The sequence below is a fragment of the Electrona antarctica genome (assembly GCF_951216825.1).
Source record: "Electrona antarctica genome assembly, chromosome: 5".
Classification (NCBI taxonomy): Eukaryota; Metazoa; Chordata; class Actinopteri; order Myctophiformes; family Myctophidae; genus Electrona; species Electrona antarctica.
This window is the reverse complement of record NC_136810.1, coordinates 15,123,376-15,151,327: the sequence shown is the minus strand read 5'-3', so window position 1 is coordinate 15,151,327 and position 27,952 is coordinate 15,123,376. Positions and strand designations below refer to the sequence as shown.

General features: G+C 46.7%; 1 protein-coding gene across 1 annotated transcript in view; it reads left to right on the top strand.

The window, feature by feature from the left end:
- The first annotated feature begins 1,964 nt into the window (after positions 1 to 1,964).
- tspan9a (tetraspanin 9a) overlaps positions 1,965 to 27,952 on the top strand; it is a 123,401-nt gene continuing 97,413 nt past the window's right edge. The window contains exon 1 of the mRNA XM_079501543.1: positions 1,965 to 3,191. Within this exon, the coding sequence (XP_079357669.1) occupies positions 2,814 to 3,191 (378 nt within the window). The 5' untranslated portion in view covers positions 1,965 to 2,813. The remainder of the gene's footprint in view (positions 3,192 to 27,952) is intronic.

Here is a 27,952-nt window from a genome sequence, read left to right as displayed (position 1 = left end):
ACATGCAATGTTGTCAGTCCATGTTCCATTCAGTAACGATGTGATACAAGCGGATGTGTGTATCCACTGTAAGTGGTGTTAGTGGATTTACCTTCAGTTGAAACGCTCCAGCCTGTATAGTTTTAACTGGCACTCACATCAGCTTGCTGACAGAAGACCATTACCCCAGCACAACAGCACACCGTTTAAACACTAAACCTGTTTTGGCCAGACAAGCCCTGAACAAAGGTTGGCTTTGTGAGTGAGTGGACAGAATGATATTTATGTTGGCCATTGTTAGCTTACAGCTTGCTCTAGGTTGAATTAAGCTGTACCGTGCACCTCGCACACCTAAACAAACACAGCAAGAATAGCTGCTCCCCATATGAATTTGAAATCTTCTATCACAGCTTTATGAATAAGCCATGCGTGCCATGCTCCTTAAAAAATGTAATTGGCCATTCTTTCTCACTTCATCTGCTCTGTGCTCATTACAAAATATGTTAGCGTGTTGTATTTCTAACCGGAAAGGTTTGTTAACCGTTTCCGCGCCATTGCCGTAGATCTAGGTCAATTGAAGCCTATTATTTAATACTACGCTTACCGCCATTGCCGTTGATCAATGGCAATTGCGCTTTATAGCGCTTTCGATGGATCAAGCCATAATGCTACTTGCGTTAGCATCGGGTAGCTACCTGTTGTTGTCATGACAATGGATCCTCTGTTTCTTTCAATCGCCTGTATCTTCTATTCCTTGTCCCAGATGGCATTTTTGGTCAAAACAACGTTTCTTTGATGGCACAGAGCCGACGCTGTGGAGGCCTCCAGTGCCCCGGCATAGATCCATCTTGTAAACAACAGTTGAACGAGACCCGTTAAACTTACTAGGATATGCTAGCGGGCTAAGTGTTAAGTGTGAGAGCAAAACTAGTCTATAAAGTCGCTGTGATATTAAACCTAGTGTGTGAAACACCTAAAGTATTCAGTGTTTGACCCTGGCTTTCCATAGGAACGGGTTGAGAATGTTGAAGCCGCTATCCCCATCTCATGCTCAGAAGGGTGCCGTAATTCCAAAAGGCTGCAGCCCTGCCAGTGCCATGGAAGGGCTCCTTACATGGCAGAGGGCAGTGCAGTTGGAAGATGAATAGCGCTATAGAGCCGACCGCATAGCGACTTTGACAAAGCTGCAGCTCAGAACCCCGTCACCAGACGCTGAACTCGTTCGGCCGTGAGATATCAATCCGATGTTAAAGCCAGTCTTCACGAAATGGAAAAACAAATCGCCCGGGTGGGTGCCAGAGTTAAATATGGTGCAAATATGACAGTGTGCAGAATTAAAATTATGAGACTTTAAATATGGACCGGGTCCGTGTGTGTGTGTGTGTGTGTGTGTGTAGGGGGGGGGGGGGGGGGGTCGACGTGAGCAGCTATCCTGGTGTACATGAAATCATAGTTGCTGATACCCCCTCACCCCCTTGAGGCTGACAGTGAAAGCCTTCAGTATCACATGCTTAAATAGATGTTATTAATATGCTCTCATGCCCCCCACCCCACACACACACACACACACACACACACACACACACACACACACACACACACAACCGCTATACCCCGCTCCTCCTTCAAACACAATATGCCCAAGCTGTCTTCATGCGTTTGTTTTGAGTTCTAGTCTTAGTGTATTTTCATGACACCAGAACTGCTGAACTTGTATAGTCAGAAGGAGCGAGAGGTACTGATGAGGCTTATTAAAAGGCACTGTGAGACCCGAGAGAGCCAGAGAGCGGGGAGGAGTGCCGGGCGGCTCGCAGCTGCCGCATTGGGCGACTGCTCAGTAATGGGGGAGTGGCTAACGGAGAGAGAGAGAGAGAGAGAGAGAGAGAGAGAGAGAGGGGGCGTGAGAGGCTTAGTGCTCTTGCTGGGGGGATAGGGAATGCCCGCTAGTTGCCGGCTGCCGATAATAGCGCATCAGCCGCTTGCTACTGAGAAAGAGTGCAGTGCACATGCATGCAGGACTGAGCTGCTGAGCGCAGAATGGTACAGCAGAAAGGGAAGGCACACTGAGGAAGAGAAGAGAGTGGAGGACCAGAGAGCACGTTGGGAGTGTAGAGAGATAGAGAGAGAGAGAGAGAGAGAGAGGGGGAACTGAGGCAGCACACGCACGGAGGAGGAGGAGAGGAGAAATAGAACAAGGAGGAGAACAAGTGGAGTGAAGCCTGGTGGTGCAGGGGAAGAGTTACAGTACCAGGACCAGGGGGGGGGGAGCGGCTGTCGCATCTGCCCCCGAGATTCTAGTGCTGAGGTCAGCAGAGGAATGTGGAAGTGAAGCAGCTGAGAGCTGGAGATTCACAAGGGGGTCTGACTCCCACTGGAATACCCCCCACCACCACCCCACCCTCCAGGCAGAGTGCTGTGCACAGAGAGAGCAGAGAGCAGAGTGCTGTGTGACACCACAGGGGGCACAGGTTGAGCCTATAGCACCAAACTTTCTCTCTCTCTCTGTCTCTCTCTATCCCTCTCTCCTCCCTTAAGTAGGGTGATGCTCCACGCGGGATCCCTTTCCGCCGCTAATCCGGGGCCACCGAGGAACGGTCGCGTTCAAGGGACAGACGAGTGTAAGCCAGCGGGAGGTTCCAGTCCTTCTCTGTCTCCACTTTAGGGGCTTAGAACCTTTTTGCCTGGGTTGGGGTCAACTTCTGCGCTGCGCTCTGCAGGTCGTGTGTGTGTGTGTGCGGCGCGTGTTCGGGAGGACTAAGTGGTTGCCACCTCTGAGACTATGGTAGACTGTGCGTCAGCACGCGCCCCATCATCAGCCGCAGCCGCTCTAGAGCATGGAGAAGTCCAGCAGTGACGAGTCAGCCATTCACCGCAGCCCGTCCGTGGATAGCCGTGACTCCGACTTTGCCCGCGCCTCCACCTCCGGCCGACCGTTCGGCGGCCGCGGCTTCACCGCCGGCGCGTTCTACGGCTCCACGGGGCCGCGCAATAGCGCACAGCAGGCGCAGGCTGCGGCGGCAGCGCCAGCTGAAGCCAGTGGCACGGGAGACAAGAGCGGCAATAAGTACAGCTCCCCGAAAGGCAGCAAGTACGTGGTGTTTTACCTGGATCTATCGTTTGTGTTCCTTTTAGAATTCAAGAAGTGCAACATGGCTAGAGGCTGCCTCTGCTGTCTGAAGTATATGATGTTCTTCTTCAATCTCATCTTCTGGGTAAGTGTTCTCATTATTCTATATCCTCTATTCTGGCATCTCTCTCTCTTGCTCTCTGTCTCTCTCTCTGGCGCTCTCTCTCATGCTCTCTCGCTCTCCTCTCCCTCTCTCCTTAATTCTCGCACTTTTTTCACCTGCTCTTCTTTGATGAGAATTACACATAAGAGATGCTGGTGTGCACACCGCAAGACAAGCTTTATTTCTGGTTTGAGCAACTATTATATTATGAACGATGCTGAGCCCTATATATAATGTGATGTACAGCGAATGACGGAAAAAAGCAGATCTACGAAGCTCACGTCGTGTCACGTCGCGAGGCGCCGTGAACTTGTAGATCTGCTATACTGTTTCGTTTGAAAGTGGATAAGGTTGGTTGTGCCGCATGCATGCAGGAGGTTTTGTGCCTGACAGGATCTCCACTGTGAGGCAGCATGACATGACGGTGTGCGCTCTCGTGTTTCGGTTCATTACGTCAGGCTGCTCATGCATGCCCTTTCATTCTGGATGAGCTGCTGTCCCCGGGTTGCAGGAGCACTGCTGCTGCTGCTGCTGCACCGCATCGTTATCCTTTTTTTCCCCCGGTGTGTGAGGCTGGAAGTGTGTGTGTGTGTGTGTGGGGGGGGTCGTCAAGTTGCTGAAGCCTGGGGGGGGGGGGGGATTGGGTCACCAGGGTTGTCCGCCGGGCTTTGGAGGGGTGCCGGCGGGTCACCGGGGTTGTCCATTTGGATGGTTTTACAGCGTGTCCTGATTTACAGCAAACACAGGGGTTGAAATGCTGCGCGTGTTGAGTACTGGGGGATGGGGGGGGGGGGGGGGGCATGTCGGTGCGCGTGACACTGACGGGCCACCGCAAACATGTAAAGGGACACCGCATGTAATGACCTGGCCATTAAGAGGGGAGCCACATGTCATGTGAAGGCGCCACTGACCCGAGGGAGGGAGCGGGGGAGCGGGGGGGACGGGGACAAAGGTGTCATTTCAGGAAGACACCTTTTTTTCTCAGGGAGATAATGCCGTGAATGACTCTATTAGAAAATTGGATAATTGAGCTATTTAACTTGTTTATTTACTGACATGCTTTCCCCTGACAAAGAACCCCCGTCAGATTGTAATTTCAATGTGTTGGCTCTGGCATACATTCTAACATTGATCACACTTTCAGTCTAAATCCACTCCCAATCAAAATGTCAATCTGTCACTCTTGTTGCCTCGTAGAAATCCCCCCCCCCCCCAAATCCCCCCACCCCATTTGTTTGTGAAAGTTGGTGGTCCTTCCAACATTGACACAGTGGATTATGGGGCTTAGAGTTTATGAGGCCAAGCCTTTGGTGTGAAGGCAGTGAAGCGTTAAGAGTGAGAAAAACATCCTTAACACGCTTGGGGGGGATGGGGCCGGGGGGGGTCTGTACCTCCCCTGCCCACCATGGCACTGCCACTGCGATGACTCCAGGGCCTGCTAACTGGGGCACATCGGCCCTACCATGCAGAGCCCAGCTATGGTGATGATATACACCAGCATTTGAATAATTTACCCATTATTATGTGTAGTCCATTTAGCGCTGATGCACAGCACCGCCAGGAGGCATGGCCGCATGGCCGCGAGCTGTATTGGTCTCGCTTAGTTATCCCTGCTCTGGGAGAAAAGATGTCCTGCTGTCAAATACAAGGAGACGTGTATAGGGTGATTTATGCTTAGTAATTGCAACGTTGTGGCGATTGTGGCGCAACACGGACATGACAGATCTACAAGCTCACAGTGTGTTGCAGCTGTGATGCGTTGTGTGCTTGTAGATCTGCTGTTTAATTGCGGCGGTCATGCAGTCGCTAAGTATAACTCGGGCAGCTTGAGTGGGATTGGCATGGCAGGCAGGAAAGGTTCACACTGAGGACATGCAAATGGCTTAAGGGCTATACAGCGTGCCTGACCCTAACTTCACTGTTAAAGAAAGGGTGGGTGGAGCTACATGGATGCATATAGTCTCCTACATCGATGAGCACTTGATACCTATCCTTTGACATTTTGCTGTTGAACACTGTCACGCACATTTGATATTTGTTTTTGATATTTGATGCCCCGATCACCATGCTTATTTATGCCTTGTACACACATCACATAATACCTCTATAGGCTTTTCGCATATTCTCTCTCCACTGCTATTCGGAGGAAGCTTGCACAAAATAATCGACTCTTTTATACCTGCTGGTGTAGACTTGGCAATGAACTTGAAGTTGAAAGAACTTGATGTTACAAAGGCAGAGGTCGATTGGTTAGACTGGAGTATATGCCCTCTGTGGAGTGGACTGCATTGTGGGTATCGTTTGTTGGTTTACTACTCAGCCGCGACGGGCGTCTCCTCTGCGAGCAAACTGGCCATCAACAGATACTGTTTGAAATGGTTTACTAAATAAATAGGCCATTTTTCCCCCCCAGCAAAATGTGAGATCAGAGATACAGACCAGGTGGGTTAAAGGTGACACCGTAACCTTTTCTCTATAACACATGTCCAGTATGCTATAGGTTGAGGTTCCTGGAACAGAAGCTATCTGTACGAAAGGCCACCTCGGTCAATGTGACCCTGACATCGACTGCCGGGGCCAGTCAGAAAGGGATTTGTGGAGAATAGCGTTTTCCTTTCCAGGGGTCCTCTGTGAGCTCAAGTCACACTTAACCCTTTGGAGTGTCAGAACCACTCCGCTAATAACCAGCTGCCACATACCACTAATAGAGAGTTGGGGGGGAGGGGGGGGGGGGGGGGGGGGCATCAGACTCAAGACTAAAACAGCCTTTTAGTCTGTGGTAAGAAATCAATTTAGAGGGTGCAGGGGGGGGGGGGGTCCCCACAGAGTTGAGGGACCTCTCTTTGTACGCTATGCATACATAATGAATGCACGGCACGCGTGCTGCAACTCAACATCAGACGGGTCTCATGTGGCTGTGGGATCGCACAGCACGGCTCATCTCATGCTGTGCATAAATTGAGCTCTTGTAATATTTGATTAATTAATGCCACCCACCCACCCATACGGCCCACTTCTGCATATTGAAGCTCATTGCCCTCCGCCCACCCTTGGCTCATGATGAATAAACACTGTTCCCTGGACGGGGGGCTGGTGGTCTCCTCGGTCTGTCTGCCATTGACGACCTGAGTGTCATTCGCGCCCCGGCCGACTGGTACTCCGTGTCCGACCGAGGCTTGCAGCATTCCCTCCCTGGGTGGAGAGCTATGCCCTGTGGGCCCACTGTGGACTCGCTGTGGGGTTAAGGGGGTGGGGGTCAGCTTGTATCCTGACACCCCTGGGACCGCGTTGCACTCCAGGAATCGCAATGTTACTGTGACTGGCGCGGAGGGTCTGACTCTGAAGATACTGGGGGGGGGGGGGGGGGGGTAATTCGATGCCAGGCACAGTGGGTATTGGTATCTCGCTTCTCTGAATGTAGCCGCATGCACGCACGCACGCACGCACGCACACACGCACGCACACACGCACACATGCACGCACGCACGCACGCATGCACACACACATGCACGCACGCACAATACATAGGTACAAACTTCTCAAATAATCACGCATATGCGTGAGCGCAGACACATCCTTGAACATGCACCCCGCCATCCGCTCCGCCGGTCTTTACAGAAGTAACTTGAAGCAGGAGGTAAACAGTGATAGAGAGGCACTCCTGGCATCTCCATGCATGCGCTCATCCCCTCGCCTTCCAGCAGTTGTTCGCGGCCATCTGGCTCCTCTTTCTTATGGGGGATTAAGATGAGGCTGAGCCCCCAGGGGAGGGTTTCCAGGCCGATTACAGCGCCTACGGGGCCGTGGTCATCCGCGTGTTTTCGTTCGGACACTCATCAAAGTGACCAACCACATGGATTATTGTCCAATGATAGTATCTGATCTAGGTTCCTTATCGAGGAAACACAGACATACAGACACACACATGCATGCAAGGGCTGCAGGTATGCCCGACATGAGGGGGGGGTGATTAATGTCGTTCCTATTAATGGCTGCCCTGTGAGCAGAACGGCGTCGGTGCTCTTCCTCTGTGTTCTCTGCGGTGGTGTCCTCTCGGTGGAGTCACATTACTCTTCCACGACCGGCGCGCTACTGTACTTCATTCCTGTACTGTACTTCCCAGGGTTCACTCTTTGTCGGCCCGCCGGTGGAATTGTAACTGCGATGTCGATGTCGTTTGAAAAGAGGCGATGCGATGAAGTAAAAAAAAAAAATAGACGACATGCATGTCGTAAAAAAGAATGCATGACCCCATTTCTCCCCATACAAAGTAAACGTATGCACGTCTGGTGCGCGCGTGCTAGAGCACGCACGATCTCTTCACTGGTGGAAAATAGGCTACACAGACCTGTACCGTAATTGACCTGTGAAATTCGTTCCGAGATATCATTGGCTCTGATTGTTATTATTACGATCTCAACGTCGACCTAATGGATTTGTTCCGTCCAACCGTCCCACATGTTTCGGATACGTGCCCTAATTGGCCATGTGAAATTCATTCAGAGATCCGTATTATATGGACCTGACCAGCCTAATAAATACAAACGCAATACATTGCTATTAAAAAAACTCTTCTACTAGTAGACGCCAGTGATAGGCTACCCCATAATTGAATCTTAACGCACACGCGCGCGCACGCACAGGCATAAATACACACAAATACACACAAGTATACTACAGGCTGTCATTCTCTCTTTTGTGCGCATACATACATACAGTATGCACAGGCATTCTCTATTTCGTGTGCACACATGTACAGTATGTGCCCATGCATATAATATGATCCAGACTCTCTCAGTAGGCTAATTCGTGTTTTCTCTGCCATGTCCTCATCCACCAAACACGTGTCCAAAATGTGCGTCAACGGCATATCCTTTGTCAGAGATTGGGACGTGTAGCTAAACAGGGCCGATGCCATTATCCACGCCGTATCAGCGGCCTCATTTCATATTCACATTTCAGAGGGTAAAAAAATGTCAGCTCAGCATCCTTATCTCACCAGTGCAAAGGGGTGGCGCTATCAAAGCGGATCCTTTTGTTGGCGGAGAGAGAGAGAGTGAGAGAGAGTGAGAGAGAGAGAGAGAGAGAGAGAGAGAGAGAACCAGAGTGTGTTTAGCATTGATGAATTCCAGCACTTGCTTAGGGGGAAACACTTGGAGGATTTATAAACCATTTGGTCAAAGGCAACAAAAGATTAGTTTCTGCATCGATTTAATCACTGGAGTTGACATTTCAAATTCAAATGTACCCATGCAGGCTCTCATTGACCAAGGAGTAGTGAAGCTGAGGATACTTTCACTGTGTGTGCGTGTGTGTGTGTGTGTGTGTGTGTGTGTGTGCGTGTGCGTGTGCGTGTGCGTGTGCGTGTACGTGCACGTGCGCCTGCCAGCAAGCAAGGCTATATGAGGGCCAGATGTCCCCACACAAGTGCAGTAGGACTTGAGAAATCAACCATGTGAGGACCTAGCCTGGCGCAGCCACACTTCACCCGCCCCTATTGCATATGCATATGCCCCGGCTAGTGAGGACCAGTGGTGGAAAAAGTACTCACATTTTTAACTTAAGTAAAAGTATCAATACTGCAATATACAAAGACTACTGGTAGTTAAAGGTAAAAGCAAAATGGACTTAAACTACCAAAAGTAGCAAATATAGGCCTACTGATTATGCAGATTGTCCGGTTTCACAATGTTTCGAATGTATAAAATGTATAACAATAATTTGAAAATAGACGATCTATCAACTGCATGGCCGAAATGTATAGGCCTATAGGGCTGAAGTAGTTAATGTATGTTTTGTAATAATAATCAAAATATACAAAGTAACGTAACGTTCTCAAATTGTGGTGGAGTAAATGATCATCTCTGAGATGTAGTGGAGTAGAAGTAAAAGTACAGCAAATTGGAAATACTCAAGTAAAACAAATACCTCACAATAAGTACAGTACTTGAGTAAATGTTACTCCACTGGTGAAGACCACTTCCCTGGATTCCACAAGATAAATGTTGTGTTTTGTTTACAAAGATTTGTTTTTGAGCTAATGGTACAATCGAGAAGATATTCAGGGTGGTGTCAGGGTTTAGGCATTTAGAAGTGTAGTAGGCTTAGGTTTAAAATGGCACCAGAAATGGTAAAGTAGGAAAAAGTAATCCTAAAATATTGCTGTCCTCACAAGTGTACTAATACCAACGTGCGCGTGCGTGCGTGCGTGCGTGCGTGTCTCTGCTCTCCGTCTGTCTGTCTGTCTGGCTGACTGGTGCGATGTGACGCCTTTACATGGAACAAGCATTTCATTCAAACTGTCCCGCTCTGCAGTTTCTGTTTTCGATCGGAAGGTGCTGAAGCAATTTGTCTGCTTTTTTTTTTTTTTTTTGTCAGACCAGTCTTCCAGCAGCTGAAATGTTGAGTAATCTTCTATGTCTCTAGAGAATTCACATTGTAACAAACATTCCAACAACCTCGCTACACCCCCCCCTTTTCCCGCTTTTTTCTGCACTAAAGGGCACAGCTGAGCTCCATCAGTCACTGCCCGGTGAAGCAGATCGAGGCAGGAGGAAAGAAAATAACAGTTAACATGTTTAGGCCAAAGACCCCTTTAGCTGAGCGGGTGATGAAGCGAACCCCCACTACTGTATAACATGATGTTGCAGTTATCGTAGATTTCATAGATAGCAGACTTGTTTGATACCTTGTTTTTGTTTATTTGATTGCACATTATTTTTTCTGTTTATGTGTTGGATTGCCATGTTGACTTTTCAACCACTTAATTCAGCAGTACTTAGTCAAATTGGCCATTGGCTGTGTACTTGTTCTGCTCTTTTTCCCCCCCACTAGACCAAAATGTTTAAAGAAGAAGGAAATAGACGATGTACAAGCTCACAGCGCATCACAGCTTGTACATCTGCTATCTTCGGGCCAATGTTTTCCTCGGAATAGGGATGGTAGTCAATCAAGTGGTTCGTGTAGGAAAAAAAACCTGGAGAGGTCGTAGATCTGCTTGTATATCCACTATTTGTCCTATAAGAGGAAGTATATAGGGCTTAAGTGGTTGACCCCCACCTAGCTACGATACATGAGGGGTCATGTAATCAGTAGATTCCATCAATACGGAGTCACGCAAGGATGCCTTTTTATGAGGCCATTACAGCCCGGAATACTTTATGTGCGTATGACGTGGTCCATATTTCATCGTATATATATACACTCATATTCACAGCTCAAGAGAAAAAATATAGCCTGGAGGGTCTGCTAGCTCTGCAGTTCACCTGGGGTGGATTGTTTGGATCGTAATGACATTTACTGGATGTGAGCAGGGAACAACAACACTGTGAGGTCTGGTAATTAGCATTCCCCGAGGAGAGCGAACCTTGATTTAAATCAGCACTAACCTGCAGTTTTGTAAATGATCTCCATACGCCTCCAAATGATTGTGGCTGGTGTATTGTCAGGGTGCGTGTGGTGGGCCCGGGGGAGGGGCGTCTTGGCCGTAGGGTCGTCCGGGGGCTGCCTTAATTTGTACGTCTGTGTGCCTGGTTTGTGTTTTTGGGCTCATTAGCCCCTGTTTTTAGATATACTTGGATATGGACCCAGTGAGTTTCAGGGAGTTGAGGTAATGTGAGTGAAAGAACTCGAGGTGCGATGCTAACTGGAGGAATCAAGAATCAACAGGGTATATTTGTCACTATAGTGTGCGTGCGTGCGTGCGTGCGTGCGTGCGTGCGTGCGTGCGTGCGTGCGTGCGTGCGTGCGTGCCTGCCTGCGTGCGTGCGTGCGCCTTTTGATTGATTTGATTACTGACACAAATGCATATCATTGCTGTCAGGAGGAAACCTCATAACTCCATTTTTGAGGTTTTTAAAGGCATAAATCAGTGCTATTGAACATCCTTTACATCTGTGTGTTGTTTCGAAAATATTGAACCAATGGAAAGTAGTAAAAAGTGCTTTGGACAAAACCTCTTAACTCCATTGGACCCTCAAACTGTCTGCTAAAGCAACTAACTCCACCACCTCTCTCCCTCTCATGGAAGTAATTGACAATATATAAAGTTACAACACCAACTTTGATGAGGCTGTATTGCTTTGTTTTTAAAAATATAAGGTTTTCTTAATTTCCTGAAAAATGCATATTTTTCATTTCCTGAAAAATGAACATTTTGGAGTTATGAGGTTTCCTCCCGACAGCAGAGATATACTACATACTTACTTACTAGGAACATAGGCCATTGATGAAACTCCATCCTTTTCTGTCTTTTTCCATCCTCTCCAGCTGTTGCACATGTATTTGTACATCTGTCAAAAGGACCATAATGCTTTAGTGGTTTATTTACATGGTGTTTGATTGGGCTTATAGCTGGAGAGCAGACGTTAATGGAAGTGTTTTTTAAACGGAATAAATAAGTAAACGAATAAAGCAAGGTCATCGTCTAGCTTGTTTGCGCTGGTTGCAGGTGATTTAGATTTGCTGGAGATTGATCTCGTTATTTAGGCAAATCAGCTGTGATGGAAGTGGAGCTGCCCAGGTGGCGTCCTGTCAGCAGCATACGTGCTGACTTGTAGCGACAGGCGAACAACTGGAGATCAGAAGGAAAGGACAAGCAACACGAGCTGCGGCTACGAGGATCGTGACAGCTTATGTTGGGGTACCTGCTACTTTGCTGACAGGTGCTTGGCACACCATTAGTAGCCCTCGTTTCTGTCGCACATTGCCCATGCTGTTATCCCCATGGTTTGACACATACTGAAAGGGGCAAGCAGGAGGCTCAGGAGGTAGAGTGGCCACTTGGGAAGGTTCAATCCCCGGCTCCCCCATGGGTCAGTGTCACTGTCAACGTGTGCTTGAGCAAGCTAGACCAGTGTTTTTAAAACGTTTTCCATATCAAGGTCCATTATTTATTTGGCATTTGAGCCACGGAACACCATTTCAAAGTCAAAGTCAAAGTCGTACGATTGTCACACACGTTACCGCAGTGAAATTGGTTCTCCGCATTTGACCCATCTCTTGGAGTGGTGAGCTGCAGCCGTGCCGCGCTCGGGAGTCATTTGATTAGTAGATTTGACCCCCCAATCCAACCCTTGATGCTGAGTGCCAAGCAGGTCCCATTTTTACATGACATGAAACCAAATGGTTTCATTTTACGCTCTCGAGTTAAAGATCTTTAAAGGTCAATTTACTTACCAACTCTCCATTATTTAGCTGGGGACCACTTGGAACCCCCTCAAGGACCACTGGTGGTCCCGGACCACTTATTGAGAACCACTGAGCTAGATCAATGAACCCCTAACTGCTCCTGAGGAGCAGGTTGGTGCCTTGCATGGTTTCATCTGCCGTAGGTGAGGCAAATGTGTGTGCGTGAAGGAGGGGTAAATGTAATGCACATTGTAAAGCACTTGGGACTATAAAGGCTCTATATCAATGCACCATTTAACACAGAGACTTTGTGTTTCTACTCCTCTATCTACTACTGTACGTGTTGAAAAGCTGTGAGCTCGATCGGGTGCACATTTGAACAACACTAGCGCAACAATGTCGCAATGTGGCTTTAGTGCCGGATGAGAAGTCACATCGTTACCTCGTCATGGGCAACTGTGCCACCGGCCCTTGGGGACGAAGAGGCTCTTATTGTGCGTGAATCTCAATGGTTGAGGTCGCTTTACTACGGCACAAACGATATATAAATAGGCCGGGGAGGTTCAGACCGGGGCAGTAAATGAGAGGTCGAGGCAGCGAGAGCACGGAGAGATGCACGCCATTAGTGCCGCATACACAGGCTCGACTTCTTTTCATGACTTATTATCTCCAAACGATTAGCCCGCGGCCACAGAGGGGAAGGTGAACGCGTGGTCAATAAAGTGTTCACACACACGACTGGAAATGATAAGCGGGAATAAATACCCTCTATTTTGTCTGTTATGATGACTTTATTTTCCCATTGGTTAACCATTATGCCCAGGCAAAAGAGCTATGCAGGGACAAGCATCGTTGTGAAGGTCATCTTCCTTGCCGCACGCTTGTAGCTGAGTATCTGAGGATGACGCTCCGCACAGCCAGGGAATTGGACACAAATTGATTGCTGCTGTCGAGGCAGCTGTTTGTGCGACGACGCAGTATAGTCCATAGGCCAGATGCCTCATTATCGGATATCGTTGCCACAAAAAGGGACAAAGGGACAATGTGATTTTTGTATTGCTACATGTCTGTAGTTTATGAAATGATGTGATAGCAATGTCAAAATGGCTGCTGATTACTTGTTTTCGGCCCTTTTATCTGATATAAAATTGTATAGTGAATGGCATAACTAAGCAAATCATCACCATCATCATTTTTTGACCGCGGTCGAGATCATGGATTTCACAAAAACTCAAGGACTACATCTGGTACAGGGGCTGTGTGCATCCATTGCATTGCTAACTGTCCACCATCTACAGTTGTCCATCCACTCTGTATGGGATCTGGTGCAGATGGTTGAGTCTGCAGAGAGCATCTCCATATTCGAGTATGGTATTGGCACATTGGGCATGGAGAAATAGGCATTCTCTACATGGTGGAAGTTGACTTCCACCATGTAGCCTTCCTTCTCCTGGCACAGAAAAGCTGGTAGCGGCTGGTAGCGGATCTCGTTCATGTCACTGGAGGTGGTCCCAGACAGGTACCAGCTACAAGTGAGCTACTGCAATCGGTCAAAGAGCTCTGTTGAAACATCCAAAGTCTGGCCAAGTTGTTTGAATGTCTCCTGAAAATCTGGGTTTTTCTTCAGTGCATTCAGATTGCCATGACCAGCAAAGGCAATCACAATGTCACATCCTGTAAATCTGTGACAGACTCTAACAGAGGTTCTCTCCCAAACCAAGGCCACAAAACGTGTGCGGTGTTGTGTACCACGCTTCTGATAGATAGGACAAGGGATGTGGTTTTGGAATGCTAAACAGAGAACCATTTCATCAGTATCTCCAGAAGTGACATAATACAGTGTGTGTGTGTGTGTGTGTGTGTGTGTGTGTGTGTGTGTGTGTGTGTGTGTGTGTGTGTGTGTGTGTGTGTGTGCGTGTGTGCGTGTGTGCGTGCGTGCGTGCGTGCGTGCGTGCGTGCGTGCGTGCGTGCGTGCGTGCGTGCGTGCGTGCGTGCGTGCGTGCGTGCGTGGGCACTATCTCTAAGTTTAGTCTAGTTGTGTGGTGATGTTTAATTCAGAAGTTTAAGATGTACCCTGTTTCAGAAAGGCAGGTATTGGATTTTCCCGGTATGGCTTCGAGAAGTATAATTCAGCATGTCTACATGCTGAATTATTATTCAGCATGGTTCAGCGTGGTACAAACATCAGAAATGTGCATAAAAGTGAATATTTTTGGAGTTTAGATAACAATGAATTATATGGTTTTGCATAATCAGATTATACCCCTAAAACCATATTCAGCTGCCCTTCTGAAACTGCTATCACACATTGTATCAATCCTGGATGGCAGACGAACAAAATTATACCACATAAGTCTTGTCCCTTTTAGTGGCAACGATATCTCATCCGGCCCAAGGACTAGTAGTAGAGTGTCTAAATTGTAAAATGTAATCCAATTACAGAGTCTGCGAACAGCCCTGAAAGCTTCCAAATGCGTCAAGATGAATTACTATATGGGATTGTATGGATGTATTGCAATAGATGAGGAATATAGCGCTTGGCTGCCACATTATTATGAGCAAATATGCTGCATGCTATGTGCAATAAAAAAAGCTCACACACGCATGCGCGCACGCACGCGCGCACGCAAGCACGCACGCACGCACGCACGCACGCACGCACGCACGCACGCGCACACGCACACGCATACACACACACACACACACACACGCACACACACGCGCACGCACACCAACCCTCCATAAACAAAAACATCACTCCCAATGTCTCAGTGATGCAGTTCATTTCACCATCAGTTAAATGTGGTCACTGTTCACTATTCTTTTCACACAACCACCAAAACGAAATCAGCCCCAGTCTATGAAGAGCGACAATGTGGCCTTCTGGATGTCTCACGGCGTACCACAACACGTGTTAGTGCTTCTTGCAAATAGTGTTGGAAATGGAAAAGCGCTTGTGTGTTTCCTTGTACTGCAGGAGGGGGCTGTAAACTAGTCCTTTATCTTCACCCACCCTCTTACCTCGGGCAGACCAATCGATGCTAATCTCCACCTAAGCAGTGAATTAATGTAGAAAGTTAGAATAGCTCGCTAGCTTCAGTGCTCCACTGCTCAGCAGATTCTCTGTCACCTAAAGGCAAATTACAGTGAAATCAATGCCTCCCGGGCCGGCCCCCAGATCAAGCTTAGCCGAGAGAGAGAGAGCTCGGGGAATATTATTTCCTCTTTGGTCTGATGTGATAAATTGGAGTTGCGTCTATATTACCCCCGCTGCCATTTAATTAACCACTTAGAGGGGCGCCATATGAAGCCATAACTGCAAACTCAGAGGCTGTAACTGCACGGGCATCCTGTACTGCATGTTTGAATTGGCTACTTCAGTATCGCTGAGGATAGTCCGTGGAATCGGGATCTTGTGGAAGGAAACTGTTGCTCTGGAGATTATGTGGATCTCCCGCCAAGCACGGCATAATTAATCACAGGATTCCCTTTAATGTCTCTGCCCCCCTCCTGGCAGCCGAGGGTCATCTAGACTAGTAGAATTTATGATCAACTCGATTAAAAAAAAGAAGAATTGCTTTCGCAAGGCTGCTACCTTAATTGATTGAATTGGGTTTGGATTGTATACTCCCACCAGTGCTGCTCTGACTGTAGCACCGTCCCACAGATAGCATCCTTGTGTGCTCACTTTCCATAATCCATTAAAAAAAGGGAACAGGGCCAAAATATTTGTTGCCTTTGAATCTGCTCTAAAAGTGTCATCTCCTCTTCAGGCCGGGGAGTCGTCAGTCTGAATGATTAAGGGGTGGGGTGGGGTGGGGTGGGGTGCGGTGGGGTGGGGTGGGGGTCGCATGTCTTCTTCACATGGAGGGGGAAAACCCATCCCATATTTTAAGCTATATGACAAACGAGAGTCCAATTTCAGCCTCAAATGTTAGAGCATAATATTGATTTATTAGCCCTAACTGCCACAGGACCCTGCTTTGAAATGTGCGCCTGATTTATAGCAGGTCTACAAGCAGGTCTACAAGCTCACAGTGCAATGCGCTGTGAGCTTGTAGATCTGCTATTTATTGGTCGCCAGACACGCAGTATAAATCAGCCATGACACACTGTTACGTGATCGTAAACAAGAGATGCCCTGGTAACATAGTCAGTGATGAATCACTAGCATATCTTCTTTGTTGTCATTATATCATCAAGCTAATTTTATTGGTACATGCATGACAGACAGTCAATGTGTGGTCCGTGGACCCCAACAGGTCCTATATAGGCCCTGTAGGACCTGTTGGGGTCCCGGGACCACACACTGAATAGCAGATTATACAAGCTCGAAGCGCATCCTGAAGTGACTCGCTGTGAGTTTGATCTGCTATTTTTGAGAACCACTGTTCTAAATCCTACAAGTTTTCTGGAAAAGATGTATGTTGCTGAAATCTAAAATGACACAGATGACTGTTTAATACTTGTATCATGTCATTCTCACGGCCAAGCTACACCAGGCTTTTCGCGGCACAAAACGCACGCGTTTGCCCTAAACGCGTGTGTTGAATTTAGGTCCAGTCCTATTTTAAAAAAAGCATGCGCGGGCCGCGCGTTTAGGGTAACGCGAGAAAAGCCTGGTGTAGCTTGGCCGTCTTGGGCTCGCCTCTCATTTGATGTGAGCAAGGTTGTGCACATCACATGATCACAATCAGCTCACTAATACAGTATAATTCTCCCTGAAGAGGGACATGTACAGTATAAGACCACCAGATAACAGACCTAACAGGCCGGCCTGACTGTCTGGCTGTGGTAACCTAATAGGGAAAATATGAACGTGCTTCCAGTATTCACATTCATCTGCCTCCTTATCGGTACATAATAGTCCAGCCTGTCCTCAAGACGTGACCTTGCCCAAGTTCGTGAAACTTTTTTTATTTTATTTTTTTAAACCCATTTGCAACTACCGGCAGTAGTCTACAGTCAGACATCAAAGAGATGTAGCCTATTGCTTGATGTCTGTTCTTATATCCCAGACTGTTGCATTGCATTTTATATTCTGTATGACCTAGCCTATATTCTGTAGTTTTCTTTTCTTTTTGGCTGCGCTTCCATGTGTTTAGCTAGCCTTGTATCATATCACTTTGAGGCAGTATCTAGGCCACAGACAAACACTGGTCGTTTTTCTTTTTCCTTAACTGGCACATGACAGCTACTTTGACTGTAAAGTGGCAGTGTGAGGCATACTCCACTGATCAATAATGACAGATATTCACTGAACAGACCTACGATCAATATATAGAGGTGAACCCATATCTAGGATATACTGTTTCTAAAGGCCTACATGAATAATGTTTCTGTTGGGTGGAACCATTACTTGGAGAAAATGGGGGGAAATAGCCTGCTTCAATGGATCTAATGTAGTTATTATTTAGTCACTTGTTGATACTTTTCATTTTGGTTGAATATTTATTAAAACCCACAGACTTAACCACTTTCAACCTAGCCTCGCTATATTTTGGGCTACTTTAGTACTTGCCTCAGTACCTGGAATTTTATTTTTTATCAGATGTACAAGATGGATCACTCACGATGCGTTGCAAGCTGCTGTTTTCACTATACAAACAGCAGTACAACCCATTTAGACCTGAGGCCAATTCTACAAATGTCTTCTAAATCCTAATAGTTATTCCTGAAAAACACATGTTGCTACATCAGTGGTTCTCAAACTTTTGTATTTGGCTGCCGATCCCCTCAAAATGATTTGTGCCAGGAACCCCCAGAAACAAAATGCTTAATAATGACAATAATTATTATTAATTTATATATATATATATATATATATATATATATATATATATATATATATATATATGGAGATACAAGGGTTCTGCCTGAAAGTGACAATATATCTTTCAAATTGAATGGGTTGGAACGTCACGGTCCCTGTGTATAAGCATTATTCTACCAAGAAACACATCATTATCCACCTGTCTCCATAGGAAGACAGGTGGATAATTTTAATTTTATTCACATTTAAATTCAAAGTTCTCACTTCAGCAATTGAAAAAACGCCAGAAAACCTCAATCTATTAAAAGCAAATACACTAGACTAGACCACTAAGCCTATATAAATTGGTTCGTTAACCATCTCCTCTTAATAGAAAAGGAGATATCGATACCAAAGCATCCGTTCCATGCTCCATGCTTGCAAGCCCGTCACTAATTGGGTCCATAACTCCATATTGAGTTACGCTTATAGACATCATGTCTAAATTTCACTTATTAGCCTTATTAAGTATATGACAGGCACAAATAATGTTTGAGAGAGGATGGCATTGGGTATGTTTGGACATGCGTGTTACTGAATGCAGGCGGTAGCACAAAACATAGCAATGAGTTCAATTTGAAATATACTGTATTACAAAGGCAGTGACTGAGCCTGGGGTGGTCATTAACGCAGAGCCTCTGCCCACTCATGCACTCATCAGTCCATTGTGCTGAGACAAATTCCCCATTACTGATTTTCATCCTCTGATGATTTCAGTGATAGACAGAGATGGTGTCAGAGACCAGCCCCATTGTAATGCCCCCATCCGCCATTTCCAGAGCACATTTGCAATGGCAATGGCGTAATGGACCTGGATCTTTTTTTCTCCCCTTCTAATTTCCCATCGCACAACAACGCATGGCGAGTTCCATGGCAAAGGTTGCGTTGGGCTTCATCGAGGGGATCCTCTAAGGGACATGGGAGGAAATGGACATATGTGACACAGCACAGTGGTTTGAGACACAAATAGCCCTCTAGCCCATGGTCATTTTCTAGTTTTTACAGAATATGAAAGTACAGAATGCAAGCTTTCAAATGAAATGTAAATAATTGAACTTGGAACATATTTGAAGAAGATGTGCCCATTTTAAACTTGCTTTGACTCCTGGGCAGCCAGCCACCATCACACCGGCTTTATTTCATCCACAACATCGACGACAGACAAAACAAATCATGAAAGACTCCTTTCATGAGTCATTTTCACGAGGGGAAAGACAAGGGTTTGGAGCCGTGTGTGTCTTTGTTTGATGCTGTGTTTTTTTAAAAGTACAATGTAGCTGTCTGTCTTATGAATTGGGTTTTAAGTAAATGGACTTGCTTTGATCGGGCACGATCACAAACAATCACAGTCACACTTGATTAGCAGAGTTCACATCGCCCCAAGTTACTGGTGTGATGCTCGGGCCCTTTGCAGGTGCATTGATGATTATTCTGTAAAGAAACAGAATAATGAAGCATTAAATGAACAGCTGCAAACCCAGCGGGAGATAGTTGTATAGTACAATTGAGCTGACACAGTATTTGCCCGTTTCCTTTTGCCTGTTATGTAATCGTTGTTCTAAGCACATTGATTTCATGGTAATTTTGAGGTCCGCTAGCCCCTTTTGGAATTACGTCATGTGGCCAACTCCATGGCTTTTTTAATGTTTGTTTAGAGCACTTTTAATGTGACGTCATGTTTTAGCCAAGTCTATGGACTTTTAATGTTTGATTAGAGCACTTTAGCCACTTTAACACGTTTAGAGCCAAAGGCTCTTTATTGCGGGTACCTGTAGGATGCCAGACCAGCGATATTGCGGGTCACAAGCTAACAAAATCAACCGGCTAATGATAAAACCTATCCTGCAGGTTGCTATGCATGCGCTTTTGGAACATGCCTGTGCATTGTCCAGCGCAGTAGGGAACGTTCTCCTCAGACGTTCATATTTTGCTAAAGTGTATATAAGCTCTGTATCTGGCTTGACCACCCGCGCCCGTCCGCAGGTATTTTAATACCAGCGCCGCGGGCTCCCTTTCCTGTTGCAGCCCTCTGATACAGGCGTCCTCACCTGACCGTGACAATTATGTACAAGAGCACAACTTTGAAGGAGATGGTGACGCAAATGGCATTTTCCCTCACATGCCACATACTGGGTTCTATGCAATCGGCAGAACATATTCAACACAACATATATTCAACATTGTGGACCATTTAGAGGTAACACATTTCTGCATCAGAGCGTTTTCATAGCTTCGATTCAACATTGTCTCGGAATGCACTCGAGCAGACAAATCTGTCTGTTTTGGTGGGCAGTAGAAGCATTCACTGAATTCCCCGCTGATCATCAGCTTTCCACTTTCGGACACGAGACGAGCATGACTTCATTCTGCAGCACGTTCGCTTGCAGAGGATGTGGATGGGAGAATAAACTATCGATGTGTTTTGGAAGCATGCTTCACTGTGTCCCTCAATACAAGTTAGAGTGTATCTGCAGGGGTCTCGCTCTTCTCTCTCCGGCAGCAGGAGTTCAAATGCAAGGCGCCGGGTCCTCCGCGGTGATGGAGATGGCAAACGTGCAAAAGAAAAAAAAAGAACGGGAAGGTATAAACACGTTGGTGCTTCTGTTCTGCCTTCAACCTGTCTGTGATTTTGCATAATGAACCAAGTGTAGTCAAGGTCAGCCAAAGTGCCTTTCAATGTATATTCATGGCCACGGCCTGGAAGCCATGTAACAGCCAAACGCTGCATTTGCTATGTGCTTCTTGACATGAATAGAAGCTCACAGTTAATGGCTTCCCTTTTGGACTGACACTCACTGACAGATCTTGAAGCGCTCAGCTGGGTTGACTCGTGCGTCCTACCCCGCATGATTCACTATTACCGTTATTCTCAGCCATCTGATAATAAGTGTCAGCCGGATCGTTGGGCTCCCATTGTTCTTTCTTATGGATGATTGTGGATGGGAAGGCTCCCTGCGAGAGAGGGCTCACACATAGGAGGGAAGTAAATGGGGTACTTTTCATGGAGGCGGTGTGAGCCTTTGTCTGAGTGTCGCTAATGCGGCCTATTCATTACAGACGCTGGGGATACGAAGTGTCCCTTTGTTGTTGTTCTCCATGCAGTAAAGAGCAGACTATATGTACTCTAGGTACGGTACACTGAATAAGTGGAGTGTGTCAGACACCATGGCCATGTCATTGAATTAATCTAAATGAATACATTTAATCTATGATTACATTTCAATTATTTGTTTACGGGTGTGACTAATTGTTGAGACCGTATAGGTTGCATTTGCTATGAAAACCTGCATTTACGTGTCACATCACACCTCCATATATGGTCATGCCTTGTGACATCACGCCTCGTGACATCACGCCTCCATATCACGCCTCGTGACATTACGCCTCCATCTCCACATATGGAGCTGACCAGTTCTGGTCATGTAAAAGACTAAAAATGCACTCTGTCGAGGTGCCAACTTGAATTCATTCCAGAATTCATTCCATATGTTGATCTGACCACCCATGCCAAAGCGCCAGCCCTCGCCCAGCAGTCTGCCGTCACCCAGGCGGATGCCTGCACGCGACCTCACCCTCAGGGCGTCTTCCTGGTAATTTTTATTGTTTTCTACTGTCACTGATGGGAACAGAATAATTTGGAAAAGAACACAATGTATCTTTACCATCTTTAATGAGGTCGTGACATTGTCATTTACCTCAGGAAAAAACTATATGGTAAGGTTAAAAGAACTCGCATGGCATAAAGAATCATGTACGGCTTGGCTATTTTATATTTAAAGGTGTAAACGGAAATGGTGGGCATTTTATTTTGAAGTTTCAGACTGTTTCAACCCGAAACACCGCTCTGATGTTTCTGAACCAGAAACGGTAGATGGGACGGTAGCTAGGGACGGTAGCTATGCTACGCAGTAGCAAATTTGTTTACAAGTCAGATAGTCGGCCAGCTGTACCAGTTTACTGTTATGTGGCTTATTTCTAACCTATACACAACCTATATACATATTTTAGCGTGATGATTAAGTTTAAAACAAGTAATACACTGTCTGGATGTCATCTTGAATGAGATTAAAAACGGAGTAGTTCTTTAATCAAAACCAGCTGTGGAGGGGGACAACAAGAAGCATGGGAAACAAACTGGTGAGCTTCATTTGTATTGGCTTTTATTGATGTGTATCTCTACACGTCATCACGCAGCACGTTTTATTTTATTCGCCTTTAAGTCGTATCCTGTCCATTGATTGTTATGTCCCCATGTTATCCTATCCTTGGCCTGCTGGACACTACCTGTCCACTGGTTAACATGTGGCATGCAATTACAATAGAGTGAAGTTTGGTATTCACACAAAAAGACCTGATCTGGGCTTTTTCCATCCCATACAACACCACTCATTAGACAATCACATCGGCGTACGCAGAGCGTAACTCAAGCAGCTCCACTGGAGGAAAATGTCATCTGCAATTAGATTACACACCCATCCACACAGCGAGATATACCACGTATAGTGTCTTCACTGTGCAACAGAACAATCACTGCGACACCCACGTGGGGGGGGGGGGGTCTTCTGCAGGAGATCTTATCCGCGGGGGCCCAGCCTGCACCATACACTCCCCCCGTGTATGGAGAGATAATTAATGATACAGATGAGCTGCGTCTATACATCTCACGCCTCGTTTGTCCCTGTCCAAACCAGATAGACCTGCTACCGGTATGTCGCGCTCCTGCAGTGACAGAGACACAAGGGTGCCGGGTCACTTAGAAGCCGCCGAACAGCGTGACAGGAGAAAGTGTGCATGGGGGAGGTTCCAAGGCAACCTGTCGCGTTCTGTCATTATCTGAGCCGGTGGAGCCTAGACCTGACGGGGATCCGAAGGCAATTAAAGGGCAAATCAGAGGGGAGAGCATGTCGAAGCATCTCAGCGCTGGGCTTAATTCCTATGTTAGGGCGGTTAAGTCCCTACTAGAGCAGTGGTTCTCAAACATTCAAAGACCCCCACATTGATACATGTTAAGCCGTGAACCCCCATTTGAAAGGATTGGGCTAGGTTTTAACTTTGGGCCCTATCTTGCCACATATGTCTTCTTCTCATGAACTTTTTTATAATTTGTGCAAAACATTTTAAACTAGGCTATTTTCACTATTTTGCAAAAAGCCCATTAGTGTGAGGTCCGGGCCCCCATTAGCAACACGTCTGTTGTTAATTACCGATAGTGTTTGACCGACTGACACGCTTTTGCGTCCCTGTTGGATCCGTATCAGAGGTATTGCTGAAGGGAACAATGGATTGCTGCTGTTGCTGCTGCCCTCAAGCGTGTGCTCTTCCGCTGCTCACTGTATCCAGATCTGTTCCATGTTGTGGCCCACTTATTATGAGGCACCCTTGCTCAGCGTCTTCTAAATTCGTGAGAAATCTTCCTGGGACCTATTCATGGGTAAACAAGCCCACTCCGCCAGTTATTTGCATGCCAAAGAATAAGAACAAGGCTTAATGTTGACACTTGCTGGATCACTGGTTGGCAAAGGAGTGTGTGGATCGCTTTGATTCGTGAAGGGACGCCGGTGGCTCAATCTCTCCTCTGAGGGTTTTGAGGGGTTGGGGAGAGGGGGGGGTTCTCATCCTTACGCTTTACTCAGCCAGTGGAACAAAGCACAGATAAGTCAAGGTATAATTTAAAAAAGCTCTTTAGTCTTTGCACAGGGAAAGTGATTCTATTCTACTGTGTTTTCATGCCACGTTTTCCCTCTCCCTCTGATGATTCTCACAGCGTTTCAGGCAGGATGTACGTCTTTCTACCGAAGACAAACAGAATTCTGTTCTCTTTATTCAGTAACCACTTCCCACTTCTGAGTATCTCTACAGTGGGTGCTGGACGGTGCATGTATGGAGTTATTTGGAAATCGAGCCTACTGACCATTTATTTATATAATAACTTTACACCCAACCTTTGCCATAGATGTGTAAGGCCACACTTGTGACCTCCTATTTGTGGCCTCGGCTCCAAGTAGCCCTGCTACTACTCAATCCAGTTCTAATAGAGCGAGGGTTTGGAGCCCAGGGGTGATTGAGTATTAATAGAGCCAAGGGGTAGCTGCTATTCTGCTAAATTGCATGCCTTGCATGCAGCAGCATCAGCTTCAGTGAGCGTCCAGACGGTAGCAGGACTCAGGCCAGAAGCAGTAATATTATGTGTCAGTAATGCACACACAGTGCTTAAACCACAAGCCTAGTTTTGATGGTTTTGCCTTCCTTCCTGTAATGGTTATTAACAGCTCCATCAAGGCTTGTTAGTGTGTGTGGTTGCTTTGTTTTCTGTCCTTTTAGTCCTGTAGATGAGATGTCCTGAATACAAGCGAGAAAGAGAGCAAGGTTCGATAGTACCAGGCAACTGTGCACCGACTGTACAGTCAAAGGTCCACGTTGTGTACACACCCACCCACATACCAAACACGTGCGGTGCGCTGAAAAGGTTGTGTGAATGCTAATTTCTTGTGCCGGGCGATTAACCGAGATTCCTGTTATTTTGCGGTTGTTAAAAACCCAATTGGCCGAACATCAGTGGATTTATTGGTTCAATAAAATAGACGATCGCATGTAAATTAGGCTTGTTCGACTGTGGTGCGCTGTATGCAGCGAATTACTGTACGTAGAATCATTATATCTGCTCCATTGTTTTTCAATTGACTTACCAGTAAATCCTTTTTCTTTTTTTGTTAACCCATTAAGACCCTGAGGCTGATTCTATGTTTCTATGCCTTGTATATCTGCTATTTTTGTACAGCCAAATAAATCTGAAATGTCACAGATGCTTTTTCCCGGTTTCATATGATGCCAGCTTTTACTCTGAACTGAGCTCTGGCTGGAGATGATAGCTGGGGGAGGAACCCAGGAGAGAGAGAGAGAGAGAGAGGGAGAGAGGGAGAGAGAGAGAGGGGAGAGAGAGAGAGAGAAAGAGAGAGAGAGAGAGATGGAGAGAGAGGGAGAGGGAGAGGGAGAGGGAGGAAGAGGGGGAGGGAGAGGGAGGAAGAGGGGGAGGGAGAGGAAGAGGGGGAGGGAGAGAGAGGGAGAGAGGAGGTGAAAGGGAGAGGAGGCAGAGAGAGAGAGAGAGAGAGAGAGAGAGAGAGGGAGAGAGGGGGAGAGAGAGAGAGAGGGGGAGAGAGGGAGAGAGGGAGAGAGAGAGAGGGGAGAGAGAGAGAGAGAAAGAGAGAGACAGAGAGAGGGAGAGAGAGGGAGAGGGAGAGGGAGGAAGAGGGGGAGGGAGAGGGAGGAAGAGGGGGAGGGAGAGGAAGAGGGGGAGGGAGAGAGAGGGAGAGAGAGGAGGTGAAAGGGAGAGGAGGCAGAGAGAGAGAGAGAGAGAGAGAGAGAGAGAGAGAGAGAGAGAGGGAGGGAGAGGAGGCAGAGAGAGAGAGAGAGAGAGATGGAGGGAGAGGGAGAGGGAGAGGGAGAGGGAGAGAGAGAGGGGGAGAGAGGGGGAGAGAGAGGAGGTGAAAGGGAGAGGAGGCAGAGAGAGAGAGAGAGAGAGAGAGAGAGAGAGGGAGGGAGAGGAGGTGAAAGGGAGAGGAGGCAGGGAGAGGGAGAGAGGGAGAGGGAGAGGGAGAGGGAGGGAGAGAGAGAGAGGGGGAGAGGGAGGAGGTGAAAGGGAGAGGAGGCAGAGAGAGAGAGAGGGAGGGAGAGGAGGTGAAAGAGAGAGAGAGAGAGAGAGAGAGAGAGAGAGAGAGAGAGAGAGAGAGAGAGAGAGAGAGAGAGAGAGAGAGAGAGGGAGAGAGGAGGTGAAAGGGAGAGGAGGCAGAGAGAGAGAGAGAGGGAGGGAGAGGAGGTGAAAGGGAGAGGAGGCAGAGAGAGAGAGAGAGGGAGAGGGAGAGAGAGAGAGGGAGGGAGATGAGGTGAAAGGGAGAGGAGGCAGGGAGGGAGAGATGGTGATGAGAAGAGAGCACAGTGCAGCCAGACTCAGACAGACCTGTGTTTACAGTATATATGGATGTGGAAGTGAAACAGCATACTGTTGCTGTGCTGCATGCATGCATTGCGGACCCCTGCTGGTAAATGTTGTTTACAGCCCCTCCATGTCTCCCCCAGTACATCTAGTACGCCCAGACATCCTTCTCCTCTCCTTTCTGCCCGTCACACTGCTGCTTAACCCATTAAGACCAGATAACAACATTCTTCTTGACATTAATTCTCATTTAGTTATTTTTGTGGTCTGGAGTTTTCTCTGGGGTTTGGACGCCTTTTGAGCTGCAATGAAAACAGGCAAAATAGTGAAAACTGTGACATCTGCTGGCAAATCCCATTGACATATATGGGATTTGCAGGCGGTGACATCACAAACAGCAGGAAGATCAGAGCACTTGTTTGAGCCAGAAAACCCCAGACCACAGAAAATCTACTGAATGTTTAAAGTTCAGGTTTCTTTGGGTGCAATTGAGCTCAGAAAACCTAAAAGAATTAACCCTTAAATCTTCCAAACAGTTTTCTGAAAGATGGACGTTTCTATAGGTGCTCAAACCTTTTTCATGTCATGGCCCCCCAAGATTATATGTATTTGGCCGCCGTCCCCCTCATCTGAAAATGTTTGGTTCCAGGGACCTCTACAGAAGCAAAGATTTGAGTTAAAAAAATAATAATAAAAAATGAATATATATATATATATATTCATAGATTTTCTACAATAAGAAAACGTATCTACAAGCTCACAGTGCAGCACGAAGTGATGTGAGCTTTAATATCTGCTATTTTTGAATTGCTAACATCTAAGGTTACACAGATGCTTTCCCGGTTTTAATGAGTTAAACAGTCGTGACCCAGTTGTCATACAATGTGCCAGCAGTGCCATCGCATGAACACCTGCATGCACACTAGCATCATTATTTTTCACCTAACAGCGTGACTTCTCCTATTTTCTACCTATCTATATATAATTGGTCCTGAGTTCCACACTAATTCTCATTATAAGCTGCCGCCAATTCTGTCTACTCACTCTGTGTGTCTCAAAGGAGGGCTGTGGACAGTTCATAAACCTGCCTACTAGCAAGCTATCATTTCTTGTCCCTAAAGAGATGCTTGGAGGCAGGACTCGCAGGAGCCACGTAAGAATGGTGCAAACTTTAGGTCCCCTCCAGTTCCCTCTGGTCCTGCAGTGAAGGTCCCCAAGGCCAAGTACTGTACCTGGGGGGACTGGGCTTTCTCTGTTGCTGCCCCCTCCCTCTGGAATGCACTCCCCAAAGACGCTCTGTCAATTCCTAAAAAACACACTCAAAACCCATCTCTTCAGGATAGCCTTTCCTATAGTTGAAGTCTAGTTAGGATATCCACCCCATGCTTAACTTTTTATCGTTTTTAATGTAGCACCTATGTTCTTTATTGTTTTTCTTTTTCTTATTAAAGTTGGTTCCTTCCTTTCATCATGTAAAGCGACTTTGGGTACTTAGAAAAGCACTATATAATAAATATATAATTATTATTAACTCCATGAGTGCTGCCTTATATAGACGTGACTCAGGGAAATAAGGAAACGTATGCAACGGAGCTGTTACGTTATGTATAGTGTGGAGCGGCATCTAGTGGCTGAATAGTGTCTGTATCACTTTCTTCTGGACCTTCACCTTGTTCCACCGGCCAGGTTTTGAGTGAGCACACTGTACTGTAAATAGATGATAATCGTCACTGCTCGAGGGTATCCAAACAAGGCCATGCCTTGTCACAAAGACAATGACAAAGCAGCATTTGATCACCTCAACAACCGTGGAGGCCATATTTGTCATCAGCCCTTGGTCTGACATCAGGTGTCACCCTTTCGGTCATTTTA